This window comes from Alternaria novae-zelandiae (assembly GCF_023758075.1).
Source record: "Alternaria novae-zelandiae strain BMP 2774 chromosome Unknown scaffold_15, whole genome shotgun sequence".
Taxonomy (NCBI): domain Eukaryota; kingdom Fungi; phylum Ascomycota; class Dothideomycetes; order Pleosporales; family Pleosporaceae; genus Alternaria; species Alternaria novae-zelandiae.
The window spans coordinates 227,368-243,150 of record NW_026056975.1 but is presented as its reverse complement, the minus strand read 5'-3'; the positions used below and the strand labels follow the sequence as shown (position 1 = coordinate 243,150).

The window sequence follows — 15,783 nt, the reverse complement described above, 5'->3', positions numbered from 1 at the left end:
CTCGAGGAACGTCACGAACAGCCTGTACAAGGCGGCGAACGGGCATTGTGGTCCTCCGGCGTACACATCGGCTTCCACCGGGACAATGAACATCTCCCAAACGCGCTCGTGCGTACAGTACCGCCCACTGCGGCCGAATGTTTTGCCGCCGCACTATGCATTCATACCCCTCCTTCTTCGAGCCCCAAGATATCTTGAGCGACCAGACCGTACGACTTTTCTAGTCCTTCCATCACACTCGCCTTCGCTCACGGGGATCTCTATCAACCATGGCTACTCCCTTCCTTCCACAGCCGGGTTCGCCGTTGCTCCGACTTCCTGGAGAGCTCCGCAACAAGATTCATCGGAATGTCTTCAAGCAGGAGGGCCACATCTTACTGGTACCATCATACGTCGGACCGGCGCCGGTCATGGTTTGCGCGATTCCAGACATTGAGTTGCTTAGTACCTGCCGCCAGTTTTACGATGAAGCCAGAAGTATACTTTTCTCGGACAACACCTTCATGCTCTCTACGCAAATGGACGCGTTCGTTGACGCTTCGACCCTAGGACTCCTGAGCAGCTGGGTGACGGGTCTTGGTTCCAACCTCGATTATGTGCGCAAAGTCGTCATCGATCTCGAGCCTCTTTGCCCGGGACTATGTCAGCCTACCCATGATAGGATCGACCTGAAACCTATCATGGTGATGATCTGGCGATATCAGGATATACTCACGAGCCAAGGCAACCGACAGCGCGCGAAGATTGAGGTGTCGTTCGCGTTCTCGGGACGACACCTTCGTTCGCATACTCACTGGGGCATCCCAACCCCATATCCCATCAACGAGTCCAATCTCAATGCGATGATCACACTGTTGACGCCTCAGCGTAGTCCGGAAATGAGCCCCTATCTACGAGCAGCCCGGTCGCTTCACAGCATTCAGGCCACACCGGACGGTCTACAAGCCACGTTCATCCTGAGAAGGTCTAGCCATCAACGTCGCGATGATGCCGCCCTTCCAATCATTCCATACGATGTGGACAGCAACGGACGACTTAAAAGGATGCAATTCCTCCCTAACCGGATGCTCCGTCTTGCGAACCTCCTTTACTCGACCTCGATCAAGCAGAACCTCCTTGGTATGCTTATGGAGTCAAACGACCATCATTGTCTTACATACAACATTGAGAGCCGAACAATCTCACGCCGCCTACCCGAGCTATTTTCGATGAATGGCCAGTTCCGAAGAATTGCCCTCAAACAGTGGCAGCACATACATGTCATTGGGAAGATGACGTCACGTAGCGCGCAGGCTTCGTTTGATGATTTCGCATCGATGCAGGCTTGGTGTGCGGCTAGTGGACTATTCTTCCCTGATAAGTGGGATGAGCGCCCTGATATTCCACCCACTCTGAAGATGCGCTTTGAGCTGCCGGAGCGAGAAGACTTTTCATGTCTCCGGATTTCGATCACCAACATCATCATGGCAACACTCGAACTCCCCGTGAACTCAAGGCTGTGGGTCGAGCAGTTCAATGGCGGCCTGCCCCTGCAAGCCAAGACGGGAATGCTGTACAGACTTCAACGGCAGATGTTTGTCTTTCTCGCCGACGTACTGCACTCACACCCAGATCGCGGTAACGAAGCCTGTCCAGACGTTATCATGGACGGCAAATGTATCATCAGAGACATCGAGTATGAGCGGGATGACGGTAGTAAATTTACAATCAACTACGAGAGGGCGGACGAGAACCTTGAAGAGATGGAAGAGGACATCGAAGACTGGATCAGCCATTTCATCGAACAGGAAGAGATGGATATAGCGGCTTACGTACCCACTATCACCTTCCGAGATGACGAAGAATTTTTCGGCAACGTTGAGAAGTTTCGGTACGACTTGAGCGCGCCCTACCACCCTTCTTTGCGCGGAGTAATTACAAAGCTCGCGTGCTTCCTACAGGGAGCTGATACAACTGGAGAGTATTGGGACTGATGTTACTGTGGCGGAAGACATGAGAATAGGTACCCAGGTCATATAGTTTGATGTATGTGGTAGCGGTCAAACAATCTCAAATGATCATCTGAACGTCTCATGCGCCACGTAAAACAGCAAAGTGTCATTGTGATCTAGCGCGTATACCTATTGAAATTTTCTATCCTCTCCCTACGTCCTCCGCCTTATGCTACGCCAACGTTCGCGAGCCCCTCACCATCAGACCATGAAATCAACCGCAACTATGCCTGCAAACAGCACCCTACCACCTCCTTATACAACCCGCCAACTCCGCCGTTACACTCGCTACCACAAACTGTACGCCGAGCGAAGATATCCGCATCCCTCCCATCCTACCAGCCAGACCACCCAGCCATTCCGTCTCATGAAGCTCCCTGCCGAACTCCGCTGCATGATCTACGCATGCGCACTCACCCTCCCCTTCCCCATCGAACTCTGGCCCGAAACCGACAGCCCCATCGCCTCACACCAGATCACAACCACGAATCGCAATTTGCAGTACCTGAAAGTCAAGATGCGGCAGCTTGGTGTGAACCTGAACTTGCTGAGAGTGAGTAGACAAGTAAGACATGAAGCTACGTTTTACTTCTACAGAGAAAACGAGTGGCGCTTCAGCGGGATGAATGGGTGGATGGTTGCTAGTGCGTGGATGTTCACAAGTGCGTTCATGTTCACTTCAAGAGAAAAGTATGCGTGGCAGTATATCAGATGTATCACACTGCCGTTGCCGGTTCGACACACGGCGCAGGGGCGGGCGCAACAGCGATGGGGGATGATTAGGCCGGCGGTGAGTAAGCGCGCGGGTGTCAGGCTGGCGAAGCAGATGCCTTTCGATGTTCCTGACGAGTGGAAGTATGAGAGTAGTGTTAAGGATGTTTGTGTCGCGTTAGGAAAGTGTATGAATCTGGAGGTGCTGAGACTTGTGCTGCCGAGGTGGTGTAATATGGAGGTCGTTGATGAAGGGGTGATGGAGGATTTTGTTGAGCGGATTAAGGGGCTGAGGGAGGTTGCTGGTACTAAATTGAATGTGCAGGTGGTCAGACTGAGTGGGCAGAAGATGACAACTGGAGGTTTGATCATGGCGGACGCGAGGCAGGAGAAGTATATAGAGGGGTGCATGGAGAAGGGGTGGGAGATTAGGACGGCGAAGTGCGATAAGTTTGGGAGGTACGATGTTGTGGATATGTGATAGGAGTCAAGTATTCGACTCCTCCTCCCAAGCACAGGATGCGCGGTGAAATGAACTGAATGCGTCTTTATCTAGCGCATAGGTACCGATCGAAGCCCCTCTTGATCTACGAAGATAGGGACGGTTTCTCTGCAGATTGCATCGGAAGAGGGTGTGGCCGGAAAGCGATAAGCTCACCGCTAGCTTCCAGCTGATCTAGAAGAACAGGCATATCCACTCTGGTTAGCTGGTAGCGTTCTTATGCGGACGGATACCAGCAGCCTAGATGAATGCTTCATTTCGAAAAGTACGCCTTCACGCGATTGGCTGCTGCGGCACCAACGAACTCCGATCTTAGGGGCGTGAAATGACTTTAGGCTTTCTGAAAATGCGATTGAAGATCTTTCGTCACAGTGTTTCAGTCTGGCAAAATTTTCGTGTCCAATCTGCGCTTGGGCATCATCGCAGCGGTCAAGACGAGTTGTGCATTGCTTCCTCTAGCTGACGACGTGTACAATCGTAGCTATCCGGGTAGATGCATGCTGTTGCAGTACGGTGAGGATTTGGCAGGGGATGATTCTGGACCGGGCTGTTGTCGTTGCTTGTGCCGTGTCGGGGACTTTCGCAATCGGGATCGGGAGGAAGTGGAGATGCGCAAAACCCCGCGCCACATCCCTGAGCCACATCGTTGCGCCACACTTGTGCGGTCCGCTGCTGCGGCCCTACATGAAACCTAGGCAGTACATTCTCACTTTCGATATTACTCCGTCTTGGACGACACGAATTCGCATCTCCCAAGCATAGCTACACAGATCTAGAGATCGCGAAGGACCGAACAAGGGTCGTGTCGACGCCGGATGCAAAATGGCAGTCGTGCAATCGGAAGACGACTACCCGATCGCGACCAGCGAAACACGGCACGACACGCGCAGTACCCACGACTCCACGACTCTACGTCGATCAGTAATCGACGTGCCATGACACAGTACTACTAACTACAACAACATGTGTATTCCGTGGATGGGCTGAGCGGTCGTTTGACGACCAGCCTTGGACGTCGTCTCGAGTCGCAACGCTGCTAACCTCCAGGGCGGTTGGCGTCAGCCGGCTGCATCAACCTAGCAAGCAAGTCCTGTCAGCGACTCTTGAACACGCGGGATCCTAATCAGCGTGGTGAACAGAGGTACACCTAGAAATGGCACCTGGGCGTCATGCACGACACCTGTTTGCGCGACATGACGTGCCAAGACGCCTCGAGCTGGTGTTTTACGCCCTCCAGGAAGCGTCGCGATTGGCGGAGATATCGAAAAGAAAGTCATTGAAACTATCTCACACTCTAGCCAGATTCTAGCGCAAGGCTCGCCCCGTGACACGAATCGCAAATGTGTCTTGGCAGGACCCCAATGATGTTCCCGGAGAAATGCTTGACTGGCCAGACGTTTTCGAACAACGAGCGGAAATTTCAGTTCTCCTTGGCGTTCCAGATAGGTGGTTACGATGTGGATATTTGAGCGGTTTCATGTCAAAGCTTGGCATTTTGGCGAGCGTTGGCGTCGGTGTGACAGGCTGGATCCAGCACTAGTCGATCGGACATGTAACGACTTCCTGGCTTCTGGTGGTGAATCAATTGTCGTGTGCGTTCGTGTGGCGTTCCAGAATACGATGTCTCTCAAGTCGTCTCCCAGAACTCGTCTTTCTGATATGCAAACTGATGTCTTATCGCGCTGATGATGATGAGAGTTGAGTCTGGAAGACAAGACGGTGCTTACTGGTTAATTCACTCTCTACCAACTCCACAGTACAAATGAGCCTGGCATGGGTGCTATCGAGATATCCCGCCCTGAGCGTGTTTCCGACCTCCAAGCCCCACCAGAGCACGGCCCTGACGTCCTCGGAACCCTGCGAGCGTCTTCTTCTGGGCCATCCTACTCACATTCGCATGACACTCTGGGCCTGGGCTCATGAGTACCGCCGGAGAGGAACAGTACCCTGTCTTCCACATGGCACATCTTCGGACGAATGTGGAGTGCCTCAGTGTGGCACCCAGAAGACGAGTTGAGGGGGAGTATAAGTATCACAGCGACCACCGGCGAAAAGGAATCACCACCACCATCACATTCATTCAGTCTATTCTTGCTTGAAGCATCCACTTTCGCTACCTCTTTCAGAGACTTACATTCTTTATACATACTTTGTTCAAAGCATCCTCTTCGACTTTCCAGTTTCGATCAACAAACTCAACCGTCAACATGAAGTTCTCCATCGCCATCGTTGCTGCCATCACTGGCTTCGCCGCCGCCGGCCCTGCCGCCGTTACTCCTTCCGAGTTCTCCTCCTTCGCCAAGCGCGCCTCCCTCCCAATCCCCGCCTCCAAGGGCTCCGTCACCTACAAGGCTCCCCAGCAAGTCAGCGGAACCTTCGATGGTGGCATGAAGACCTACGGCCGTGGTGCTAGCTGCACTGGCCAGGTCGAGGGCGGTGACAAGGACGCTGTCTTCCTCATCAAGAACGGCGGAACTCTTAAGAACGCTATTATCGGAAAGGACCAGATCGAGGGCGTCCACTGCGAGGGTAAGCATCTCCCGTACAAATAGCGAGCCATACCTGTACTAATACGAACCAGGATCCTGCACCATCGAGAACGTCTGGTGGGTCGACGTTTGCGAGGATGCGCTTTCCCTCAAGGGTGACGGAAACGCCATGATCAAGGGCGGAGGTGCCCAGGCCGCTGATGACAAGGTCATCCAGCACAACGGAAAGGGCACGGTCACCATTGACGGCTTCAGTAAGATCCCCGACACTACTCTCCTCTGAACAACACTAACACCTCCCAGCCGTCATGAACTTCGGCAAGCTCTACCGTGCCTGCGGTAACTGCAAGAACAGCGTCGCCCGCTCCGTCGTCATCAAGAACGTCAAGGCCTACAACGGAAAGGTCCTTGCCGGTATCAACCCCAACTTCGGCGGTACCGCTACCATCTCCGGCACCTGCGCTACTTCCGTCAAGACCATCTGCGAGGAGTTCAAGGGCACCAAGCCCGGCTCTGAGCCTAAGTCCGTCTCCAAGGGCCCCTCCGGCAACTGCAAGTACACTGCTTCCGCTGTCAAGTCTTGCTAGACGATTACTTCGACTCGCTCGATACTTCTTTAGTCGGGTGAGAGTGTCGTGGTCATTGGAGATGACAGGGTGGTAGATGTGGATTTTGGAAATTTTGAGGATTCTTTGTATATAACTTTTGCACACATGCAGTGCATGTAATCAACTTGCTTCAGCACATCTCTGTTCTCAACATCATGGTGATCCCAATCTTGCCTCACGCCCGCTTGAGTTTGTTGGTGTGATGCTAAAGCGACAGCGAGGGTGCGACGACTACTCCACAATTGATCGCTGTCCTGCCTAGTCACAGGGCGAGGCATACAAAACTACTGCGCCACAGCAAGGCGTTGTCGTTGAGGTTCATCGGTCAGTCTCGGCGTTACTGGGGAACTTTTGTAAGATTGATTAATCTATCGTCGGCTACCTGCACCTCATTAATCTAGTACGGAAGCATCGGAGCTAATGCCTGGGCAGATGAAACACAGTGAGTCTTCTCAAAGCTGTAAAGATCGGCGGTAAGATAGGTGGAGAAGGGTATGACTTTTGGCATTGAAGTTGAAGACAGTAACACGGTTACTGCTTGTGACACAGGCCCACTACATAATTTGAAAAGGCGCTGTGTGTAGCAACGCGCTTTTGGTTTGAAGGAAACGACAAGCTCATAGGAAAGAAACGGAAGATGTAATACAAGTAAGCGGGGCTGCGACGTCATCGCTGACACTGCGCCGAGCTTTGAAAAGAAGAACAGAAAGCAATTAACTCCGCCACCCTGGGTATAAAGCGCCGGTAATATGCAAGACAAAGGAGCAAACCATCATGCGCCGCTACGCTTCTTCACAGGCGCTTTCTTGCGAGGCGGTTGGCCCGCCGGGTCCTCCGCAACGAAGGTCTCTTCGCGAGCGCGCTTCTTGCCCCTCGAGGCCTTCTTGACCTTTGTGGACTCTTCGCTGTTGGAGCCCTCCTCGCTGTCCTGTTGTTTTGCCTTGTCGTTTTTGTCATCGCCGCCGGGAGAAGTTGTTGTGCTGCTTTCTTGCTTCATCACCTTCTTACCTGCCTTGATCTGATTGCCTTTGTTGACGTTGGCAGTCTTGTTGGTCGCCGTGCGATGGATCAGGTTGCGCGGGTTGGCGATGATGGTATAGAAGCGGGAACCCTTCATGATATCTTGACAAGACGTCTTGGAGTACTGTGTACGGTTAGCATCAAGCTGTGTAATTATCAAGACAAAGTACTTACGTGAAGCAGTTCCCGAAGACCTTCAAATCGATCTTCAAACGTGTAGAACTGGGTAAGCTGACATTGCTCACGCTCGTTCGAGTCAAAGATCTGCTTGGTCCAACCGTCGGTGTGGATTTTGATAAGCTCTTTCTATGTTACGTTAGTGATGGCAGAGGCATACACTTCGGTTTAAACTTACCACAAGCAGGCCAGCAGCTGCATTGTACTCTTCCGGGAAATAGTACTTGGACTTAGAGTTCCACCGATTGTTCGATGACTTGACATCGGCCTTCTCCCGGATGTTTAAGACGTTGTGCATCGCCACGTCAAGAGCATCGACGCAAGCCTTGATCTCCTTTTCTGTTGTAGGAATGGTCATATCGTTGGCAGGCGCCTTCCACATCGTACCACTGAACTCAACTCCAGTGTTGGTACGAACCATGGTGATAGACTCGCCCATCTGCCCGTCCATACTGGTCTTGGCTTTCAGCTTCTTGATCGCGGCCCGGGCTTGCTTCTCTTTTTCGAGAATGTGTTTGGGTGTGGTGGATTTAACAGCGCCCGCGCTGTCAGCGCCTTCAGCAGCTTGCTCGCCAGTTCCAGCGTCCTTGTTCTCGGACAGCTGGGGCGCAGGTGGATCACCGGTCGCTACTGGATGGTTGATTACGGGTGCGTTGTGGTTGGTGACAGGCGGGTGGTGCCTCATGAATGTATCAGGGGTCGCCGACGTAGGTGGCGGCGCTGATCTAACTCGCGGTCCAGGTGCATGTTGAGGCCCTGATGGATGTTGTAGCCCTGGTACTCCTTGTGGGCCTGATCGATGCAGTCCTGGCACTTGGGAGGGCCAGTATCCATGTTGAAACCCTGGCGTAGGGCTGACGAGTGATCCGTACAGAGCTACTGGTCCACGAGCTGTTGATGGTGGGTGGCCCGGCTCTGGCAGACGAGTCGGTACTGGGCCTCGGAGATCTGCTGGTGCGTGACGAGAGCCTAGTTCGCGTCGAGTTGCTGGTGTGAAAGAGGGCGATAATGCAGTGCTCAGAGGCTGCGCATAGCCTGGCGGTAGTCCTTGCATCCTGGATGGGCGGCTTGTAGATGATGTGTGAGCAGGCGCTGATGGGTAATTGGAAGGGATTCCAAGGTCTTGCACTTGCCTATGGCCGAGCGCTGGGTCCCGACGTACGAAAAACGGATGGCCGCTCGATGACGCAGGGGTCGGCGTTGACATCTGGTTCACGGATGGCGCATTCGCCGACCCACTGAGCGAGATGGGCGATGGTGTACGATCATGCGCTAAGACTGGACGTCCAGTGTTTTGCACTGGGTTAAGAGCAGTCGGGGGATACGTAAAGTCGTAACCCAAGCTGCTGGGCGAGCCTAGAAGAAGTCAGTGTGAGCGCGCAACACAGAGTGTATATCATATCGACTTACCGAAGGCTACGTTGCTCTCTGGCTGATGCGGGTGACCAGTCTCTAGATGACTGTGTCCTTCTTGCTGGTTCCAGTCATGGGCCGACTGTCCGGGTACGCTCTCGCCAGATGTGTGCATGTTGATTTGATCGTTCCAGTCGCGAGTTGTTCCAGTGTTATAAATTGGGTTAGCCGCAGCCGGAGAATAGGAAGCCTCGTTGTGCAAGCTGCTTGGTGTGTCTAGAAGAAGTTAGTGTAGGCTCGACGCATGTAAAGATAACCATGTCGACGTACCGAGGGCCACAGTAGGTTCTGTTTGGTGCTGGTACTGCAGTCGTACTTGCTCGTATCCTCCAGTCGAGTAGATACCGGGGACGAAATGTCCAGGTTGGACGCTCCCGGACGTGTCCGTCTGTTCTTGGTCGTAGTAGCTGCTATTGATTGCAAGGGTCTCAGGCGGAGGATGTTGCCAGTATTGGTCGTTCGAAAGTGCACTGTCGACGTCCTGTCCAAATTCGTTCTGTCCAACTGAGCCGTGGGGCAGTGAAGTCTCTGGCGCGGTATTAGGGGCTGATGTTAAATCGGGATCTTCGTTAAGGAATGTCATGATCTTTTCGAATTCTTCGTCAGTGTATTGGGATTGCTCCGCGAAGGGGTTGTTGGAATTCATTGTAAAGCTGTCGTCGTCGTATGAAATGAATTTTGCAAGTTGTGGTTGTGAATCGAAGTGGTTGAGGGGAGTGATCTTTCCTTGAGCTCGAAATGAAGCCCTAGAAATACTACCACAGGTACAACGCGCTAGGGGTTTGTTTGTGGCGCGGGGCAGAAGGCTCCCAACTCGGATAGAGTGGATCAGAGGGTGAATCACGTGTTCACACGGCGGTCACTCCAAGGCGGGGGAGGGGCGATTAAGGAGGAAATCACTGTAGCGCCAAGCCCAAAGCGTGAGAGCGACCGAAGTGTTCATGCAGGCGGCAAAACCAGTAGCGATACTACGTATCAACCTTCGAGGCATCGCGCTGTTTCTTGCCAGTCAAGTATATAAACCCAACTACTAAACTAAGTATAAGTAAGCCAAAGCCCCTCGACGCCGTCTAATATAGCGAAATTGAAGTGCAAGAATCCTACTGTCGACTGTATATATCTCTTTCTAGGCTTGTCCTGCTGCATCCTTTCCGCCGTACCATTCCAAATGGTACGAACTTGGTGAATGGGGTTTGAAAGACAGTCCTCAAGGAGATGTGAAAGAGCAAGGAAAGCGAGATTGCTTGCGGGACCGGGAAAGACAGCCTACCTATAAGTGTTCGAGGATTCCACGTCACTACTTAACTACTACCGCCCAGCTGTTTGTCTCAACCGACAAAGCACTCCCGGATGTTGCACTCGACAAACTATTCCGGCAAACGCAAAGACTCTTCCAAACTCAACCTTGACAGCTACGCCGGTCAACCGAGTATGCTCGCTCGCCTGGAATAGTAAGCGGGAGACGACGATACCGACACAACTAACCTCCAGGTTGACGTTTGCTGTATCGTGCTGCCTCGACCAAGGCATGCCGAATGGAGCAACCAAGAAACCCGATCTCTATTGGACTTTCAGTCGGATCAGAGAGCTCAAGACAAAGAAAGCAAGTCCATCCATCAGCCGCGCGGTAGCTTATGACTCGGACGGTATTGTGTCTTTGACGGCACGTGCTCGCTGATCTTCTCGACAATAAATTCCTTCGACATCATGCCGAAGGTAGCGTCTTCAGTCATGAGATCTGAAAAGGAGAAGTTGAGCGATTGAATGTGATAGCGACGCGGTGCGAGCCCATCAACCTGCAGTCGTTGCAGCCGCGCGTTCGCCGCGGAGAGTGGCGCATCGCGACAGTCCGAGGAGCATTCCCTGGACATGACTGCACTCGATGAAAGCTTACAGAAGTGTGCAGCACCAGTCCTCGCAAGAAGCAGGAAGCGGCTGTGCACCAGGCGAAGTCCATGAAGGTTTGTCGTTGATTTTGAGGTGGGATCAATGCGCGCTAGCGACGGCGAGCCTGCCCCTCGTTCCTGCCTTCCTTCTCCGCAACCTACAACTTCATCCGCTTCCACCAAACGTCGACAGCATCGACAATCTCGCCACCGCCGGGTCCTTCTTTTTACTGATACTTTCACCCAGGGAGGCAATTGAATCTCATGTCTTCATGTGATCAACGGTCCAGACCTTTCCCGACGCTGGCTTCGATGGCTGTGCTGCCATAAAAGCCGACGGGCCACGCCCACACCCACCACCATCACCGCGACCCTCACAATGCTGCACCGAACGCGATCTTTCCAAAGCTTCTCCGATTGGGATCATCGGCAACATGAGCTCAACTGACGGGGCGGTACAGCCACTGCCCTTTCGACGCGTCTGATCACGCCGCCCGCCCTGAACAAACATGCCAAGGCACCATTCCCTCCTCGCCGCGCACCAGCCAGTCAGGTATGCAAACTCATTGCACTTCGAAACTTTTCGCGCCCATATTCACAGCCACTAGCATCCAACTCTTCTCCACACACCGCGATGGCATACCACGCGGTAGTCGTGCGGCTACCGCTGCCGTCGAGCCACTCAACTGGCGCAAACTAGATGACACCTCACCGAAGGTTCAACTCCTGAGCAAGAGCGACTTCCAACACGAGAATATCGGATTCAAATGTAATGGAAGATTTCTCTCCTACCTCTGGTCCCGGTCTCGTTCCCGATCAAGAATGTCCACCTTCCCGCCGGGTAAGGAGGTCACATGACGCATCCCGCCTGGATCGCTCTTGCTTGGAAAGACCCCGGTGATACCTGAAAGAGAAGGGACTACATTATCTCATGGTACTGTGTCGCATGAAGTGTATTTCTGCTTGCCAGGCTTGGTCGACGAAGATCCGTTCGCGTCTTTATGATATGGACTTGCACATGCACTTGCAGGACATACAACGCCCCATCAAAAAGCCGGACAGAACGCGTGTAGGTCTGGCAAGACGGACTTGCCCATGCATACGCGGATCATACAACGCCTTATCGCAGATCCGGAGAGGTTGCAAAGCGCAGGTCTGGCAAGACGTTGCTTTGTCGGAACCTGAACGGTATGTAGTCGGTTGCGCGCTCTGTCGCTGCCAGCTGCAATCGTACATGCTTACGGGCCTGCGACGACCTCGCGCATCCGTATTGTCGCCGGTCTTCATGAGGATTCTATGGTACGCCATTAGCTCTTATGTCTTTCAGTTCAACAAGAAGTCATTCTGTGTAAGGTAGTCAGTATGTTAACACATGTCACAGGCAACATCTCACGCAGCAAGGCCATATCACACGACGCCAACCTCGCCCAGTATCTCAGGCAAGACGGACCTCATGACACTACACGCTATCGACATGCAGCAAGTGCCATGAGGGCTTGTGGGTCGGGGCAATGGGTCGTGGGTGTAACAAACGCTCGGGTTCTAGGTGAATGCGAGGATGCCAAGACGCTCGGACGCGTTACTCACGCCTGTGCTGTCGATACACACGCAACGCCCCCAGCAACAGGCACCGATCATAACAACAGACCTTTGTCTTCTTTCACAGAACGCACCTGATATCCTCTTGGCTTACAAATCGTCCGCGCTTGTCAGAGTCGACCTTCAATTTCCTACTTCACTCCGTCGTCGCCTAGGTAAACATTACGCCATACCTACTTCAATACCCGTGGACGCATCTTTTCACTAGCGGCGCAGTCAGCCTTGCACATATAAAGATCGGGGGACGCAAGCGTTTCACCTCTCACGCCGTGTAGAGTAATAACAGTTTTTTCAGTAAGTTCCACCAGAGCTGGAGTATAGATGCTGGAGTTCACTAACATGTGTCTTAGTTGCAAGCAGTAACCGTTGAAACCAAAACCCCAGCCGCCGCCCCAAGTACCCCAATATGACCAACCACGACCCCAACAAGGACACCCCCAAGGGCATAGCCAACAAGAACCTAATGGTGATCGAGAGCCAGACTGCATCTCCCTCAACTCCCGTTGGTGCTCGTGCTCCCGTTCCCTTCGGTCCTCCCATTCCCCGCCTTGCGGACACGCGCCTGGAAAAGGTCCCCGGCGGTCTCAAGGATCCGTCTCGCCTTAAGACCAAGATTTCCCAGCTTCTGGACAAGGACGGTGACTATCCAGAGGTCGATGGCTTCCGCTTCAAGACCCTAGAAGAAGCTAGGGCGCCCATGGACGAGCCTCAGTGGTATTCTCCAGAGGCCGACCCCTCCATCCCCGAGACCGACGCAGAGTATCGTAAGTTCGTCGAAATGTTGATGCTAGCTTTCAAGGATATGACCCGCGCCAAGGACACCCAGGGCAACGCTTACCGCAAGCGGCTAACTCCGGGTGAAGGTGTCTATTACCAGGACTGGGCTATTGAAGCGTGCTCCTGGGACATCGTCGGCATGGCCAAGGACATCCACCTGAACGGCTTCAAAGTTCGCATCTACGATAAGTCCATCATCGACAACATCAGCCAGACCAAGGACTGGACCTTCGGACAGCGTATAGAATGGATTTGTGCGGTGCTGAGGACCTCCAAGCAGATTGGCGTTACTCTGATGAAGAACGAGAAGACCTGGACTACTATTGGCGCTCCCCACAAGCTGTACAGTAGCACCATCGTCAACTGCGTCTCGAACGCGCACCGCGGCCAGTGGATCAAGGTCGGCCGTGACAACGACCAGCACCATCAGAATCGTCCGATTCGGGGTAGGCGTACTGCGGCTGAGATGATCGCGTCCGGTGACAACGATGACACTGATGATCCTGGAGCAACTCCGGGGTCCCAGATGATGCTACAACCGCGACAGCCGGCTCAGAAGCGCCAGAAGCGTAGTCAACCGGGTTTGAAAGTCATTCGGCATGACCACCCAGCCATGGCCACTGACTCTGAAGGCGAGATGTCTCCCGGAAAGATGAAGAAGAAGCGCAAGACCACAACCCAGTACAACTCGTCATCCCCCACCTACGTTGTTCAGTCAGAGACTTCGGCATCTCAGCCGGACGAACAGTACCATGGTGCTGACATGGGCGTTACCTTTTCGAATGGACTTCCCGTGAAGCATGTCGTCGCTGTCCCTGTGCAAGCTGCTCGAAAGAACGGTGCCCAAGCTGGTGATGTCGTCTCCAAGGATGCTTTCAGCAAGGACGTGTTCAACGAGGGTGCTATTGGCAAGAACGTCTCTAACGACGGCGGCGGCAATTCCAACAACGATAAGGGCAAGAAGAAGACTAAGCACACCGGTTTCGTCAACTACCACTGCGGCACCAAGGGCATGGACGAGCTTGACTCCGACAGCTCTGAGCTCTCCGATGCACCTGATGTTCTGCTCTCTCCTGGCTCTACTTCTTCAACTCGCAGCCACAAGCAGAAGGAGCTGCTGGACGACCCCGAGGACAAGGTTTCCATTGAGGAGTACGCCAAGCTTCGGGGTGAAATGGATGAGCTGAAGGCGGCGCAAGCTGAGACCGACAAGATCTTGGCGGCACTCCGCGCGGAGAACGCGCGCTCGTTGGCCTCGTTCCATCAGGGCTCTTGAGTAGCTGAAGACTGGCGCAGAGAGACGCAAGCATCGAATGATCAAGTACACGTTTGGCCGTCCATAGAATGAGATGGATGACCAGTCTTTCCAGCCTTTCGGGAGGATAAGATTGTGAATGGAGTTCATATGGGAATAGTTGAAGTAGCACATGAAGTCACGACGTTTCGACTGTAATTCTTGATTACCTTTCGACGTTGTGGCGGAAGAATACAACACGTTCAAAATTATGTCTTCGTCTTGTCTGCGTGATTGAAATGATGTTCAGGTCCCATGTATGCAGGTCGGTGATACTAACCTTGTTGCGGTCAATCTTAGATACGTCAGCGCTAAACTTTATCACCAGTAACCTCGGAACCTGAGCTCCCTGCTTTGCAAGAAACGCGACGCGCAGCGAAATCCGACCGCCCGACCGTCCGACCGCATCTATGCCTTATATCATACCAGCAGCCTCATCGCATGGGTTTCCACCTCCACGAAGACCCTACATAAATCATCCTCCACCGTTCGCTCGGCGCCAACACCATACTCACACCCCCTCCGACCTACGATGACGACCCGAAGAAGAACCGAACACCTAGAAGACTTCACCGCTCACGAATGGTGCAAGGCCCTCTTCACCGACCCCTCGATAACGTCCATCCACGATCGCCGCCTGTTTGAGGCCCGCGACGGCTGGAACCTGCTCTTCACGCGCGGCCTCTTCACCTCCGACGCGATCCGCGCGTTTCTCGACTTGTGGAAACCGGGTCATGGAAAGCGACGGGAGGTTATAGACCCCGACAGTGTAGTCACACACACGGACACAACGTGGGAGGAGATTGTGCCGCCCGACAACCCGAAAGAGGCGGCTAGACAAGCAGCGAAGAAGGACATACAATACGATCTCTCCGATCCGGAAGGAACGGAAAACATCGTGCTGGTATCGCTAGCTCACGATGCCGATGGGAACTATGCGAGTCTTCATGGCGGCATTACGGCGTCGCTGCTGGATCATTGCATGGGCTGCCTTATAGTCAAGAACTATGGCATTCCGAATGCGACGAGCGAGTTGCGGGTCAAGTACAAGAAGAATCTGGCGACACCATCTGTAGTCAAGGTCAGGGCGAAGATCGTGAGGGAGAAGGGGAGGTATGTTGAGGCTGTGAGCTGGGTGGAGGATGGCGCGGGTGGAGTGTTTGCGGAGGGGTGGGGCAGTTTTGTCAAGAACAAAGTCGTCATGGCGAAGATGTAGACGGCGGGGTGGAAGTGGACTGTAGGAGTGGGATATAGGGCGGATGGGGTGTGTATGATGGGATGGGGAAAGGTGAATTCCCGTTCTTAACTATAGACAG

General features: G+C 53.4%; 5 protein-coding genes across 5 annotated transcripts; 4 read left to right on the top strand and 1 right to left on the bottom strand.

Moving 5' to 3' along the window:
* Positions 1 to 269: 269 nt before the first annotated feature.
* On the top strand, positions 270 to 1,973 carry J4E88_007254 (uncharacterized protein; the record flags this gene model as incomplete). Its single annotated transcript, XM_049400875.1, has 1 exon — positions 270 to 1,973. One exon carries the CDS (start codon positions 270 to 272, stop codon positions 1,971 to 1,973), a length of 1,704 nt encoding a protein of 567 aa, XP_049253187.1.
* Positions 1,974 to 5,411: 3,438 nt separating this feature from the next.
* Positions 5,412 to 6,280, top strand: J4E88_007253 (uncharacterized protein; the record flags this gene model as incomplete). Its single annotated transcript, XM_049400874.1, has 3 exons — positions 5,412 to 5,733; positions 5,786 to 5,947; positions 5,997 to 6,280. 3 exons carry the CDS (start codon positions 5,412 to 5,414, stop codon positions 6,278 to 6,280), a joined length of 768 nt encoding a protein of 255 aa, XP_049253186.1.
* Positions 6,281 to 7,073: 793 nt separating this feature from the next.
* J4E88_007252 (uncharacterized protein) lies at positions 7,074 to 9,557 on the bottom strand (the record flags this gene model as incomplete). Its single annotated transcript, XM_049400873.1, has 7 exons — positions 7,074 to 7,445; positions 7,496 to 7,627; positions 7,677 to 8,128; positions 8,206 to 8,341; positions 8,661 to 8,854; positions 8,909 to 9,127; positions 9,182 to 9,557. The coding sequence occupies 7 exons, from the start codon at positions 9,555 to 9,557 to the stop codon at positions 7,074 to 7,076; spliced, it is 1,881 nt and encodes a 626-aa protein (XP_049253185.1).
* A 3,245-nt stretch (positions 9,558 to 12,802) lies between these two features.
* Positions 12,803 to 14,449, top strand: J4E88_007251 (uncharacterized protein; the record flags this gene model as incomplete). The annotated part of the gene is made up of 1 exon (XM_049400872.1): positions 12,803 to 14,449. One exon carries the CDS (start codon positions 12,803 to 12,805, stop codon positions 14,447 to 14,449), a length of 1,647 nt encoding a protein of 548 aa, XP_049253184.1.
* Positions 14,450 to 14,999: 550 nt separating this feature from the next.
* Positions 15,000 to 15,683, top strand: J4E88_007250 (uncharacterized protein; the record flags this gene model as incomplete). Its single annotated transcript, XM_049400871.1, has 1 exon — positions 15,000 to 15,683. One exon carries the CDS (start codon positions 15,000 to 15,002, stop codon positions 15,681 to 15,683), a length of 684 nt encoding a protein of 227 aa, XP_049253183.1.
* Positions 15,684 to 15,783: the final 100 nt, after the last annotated feature.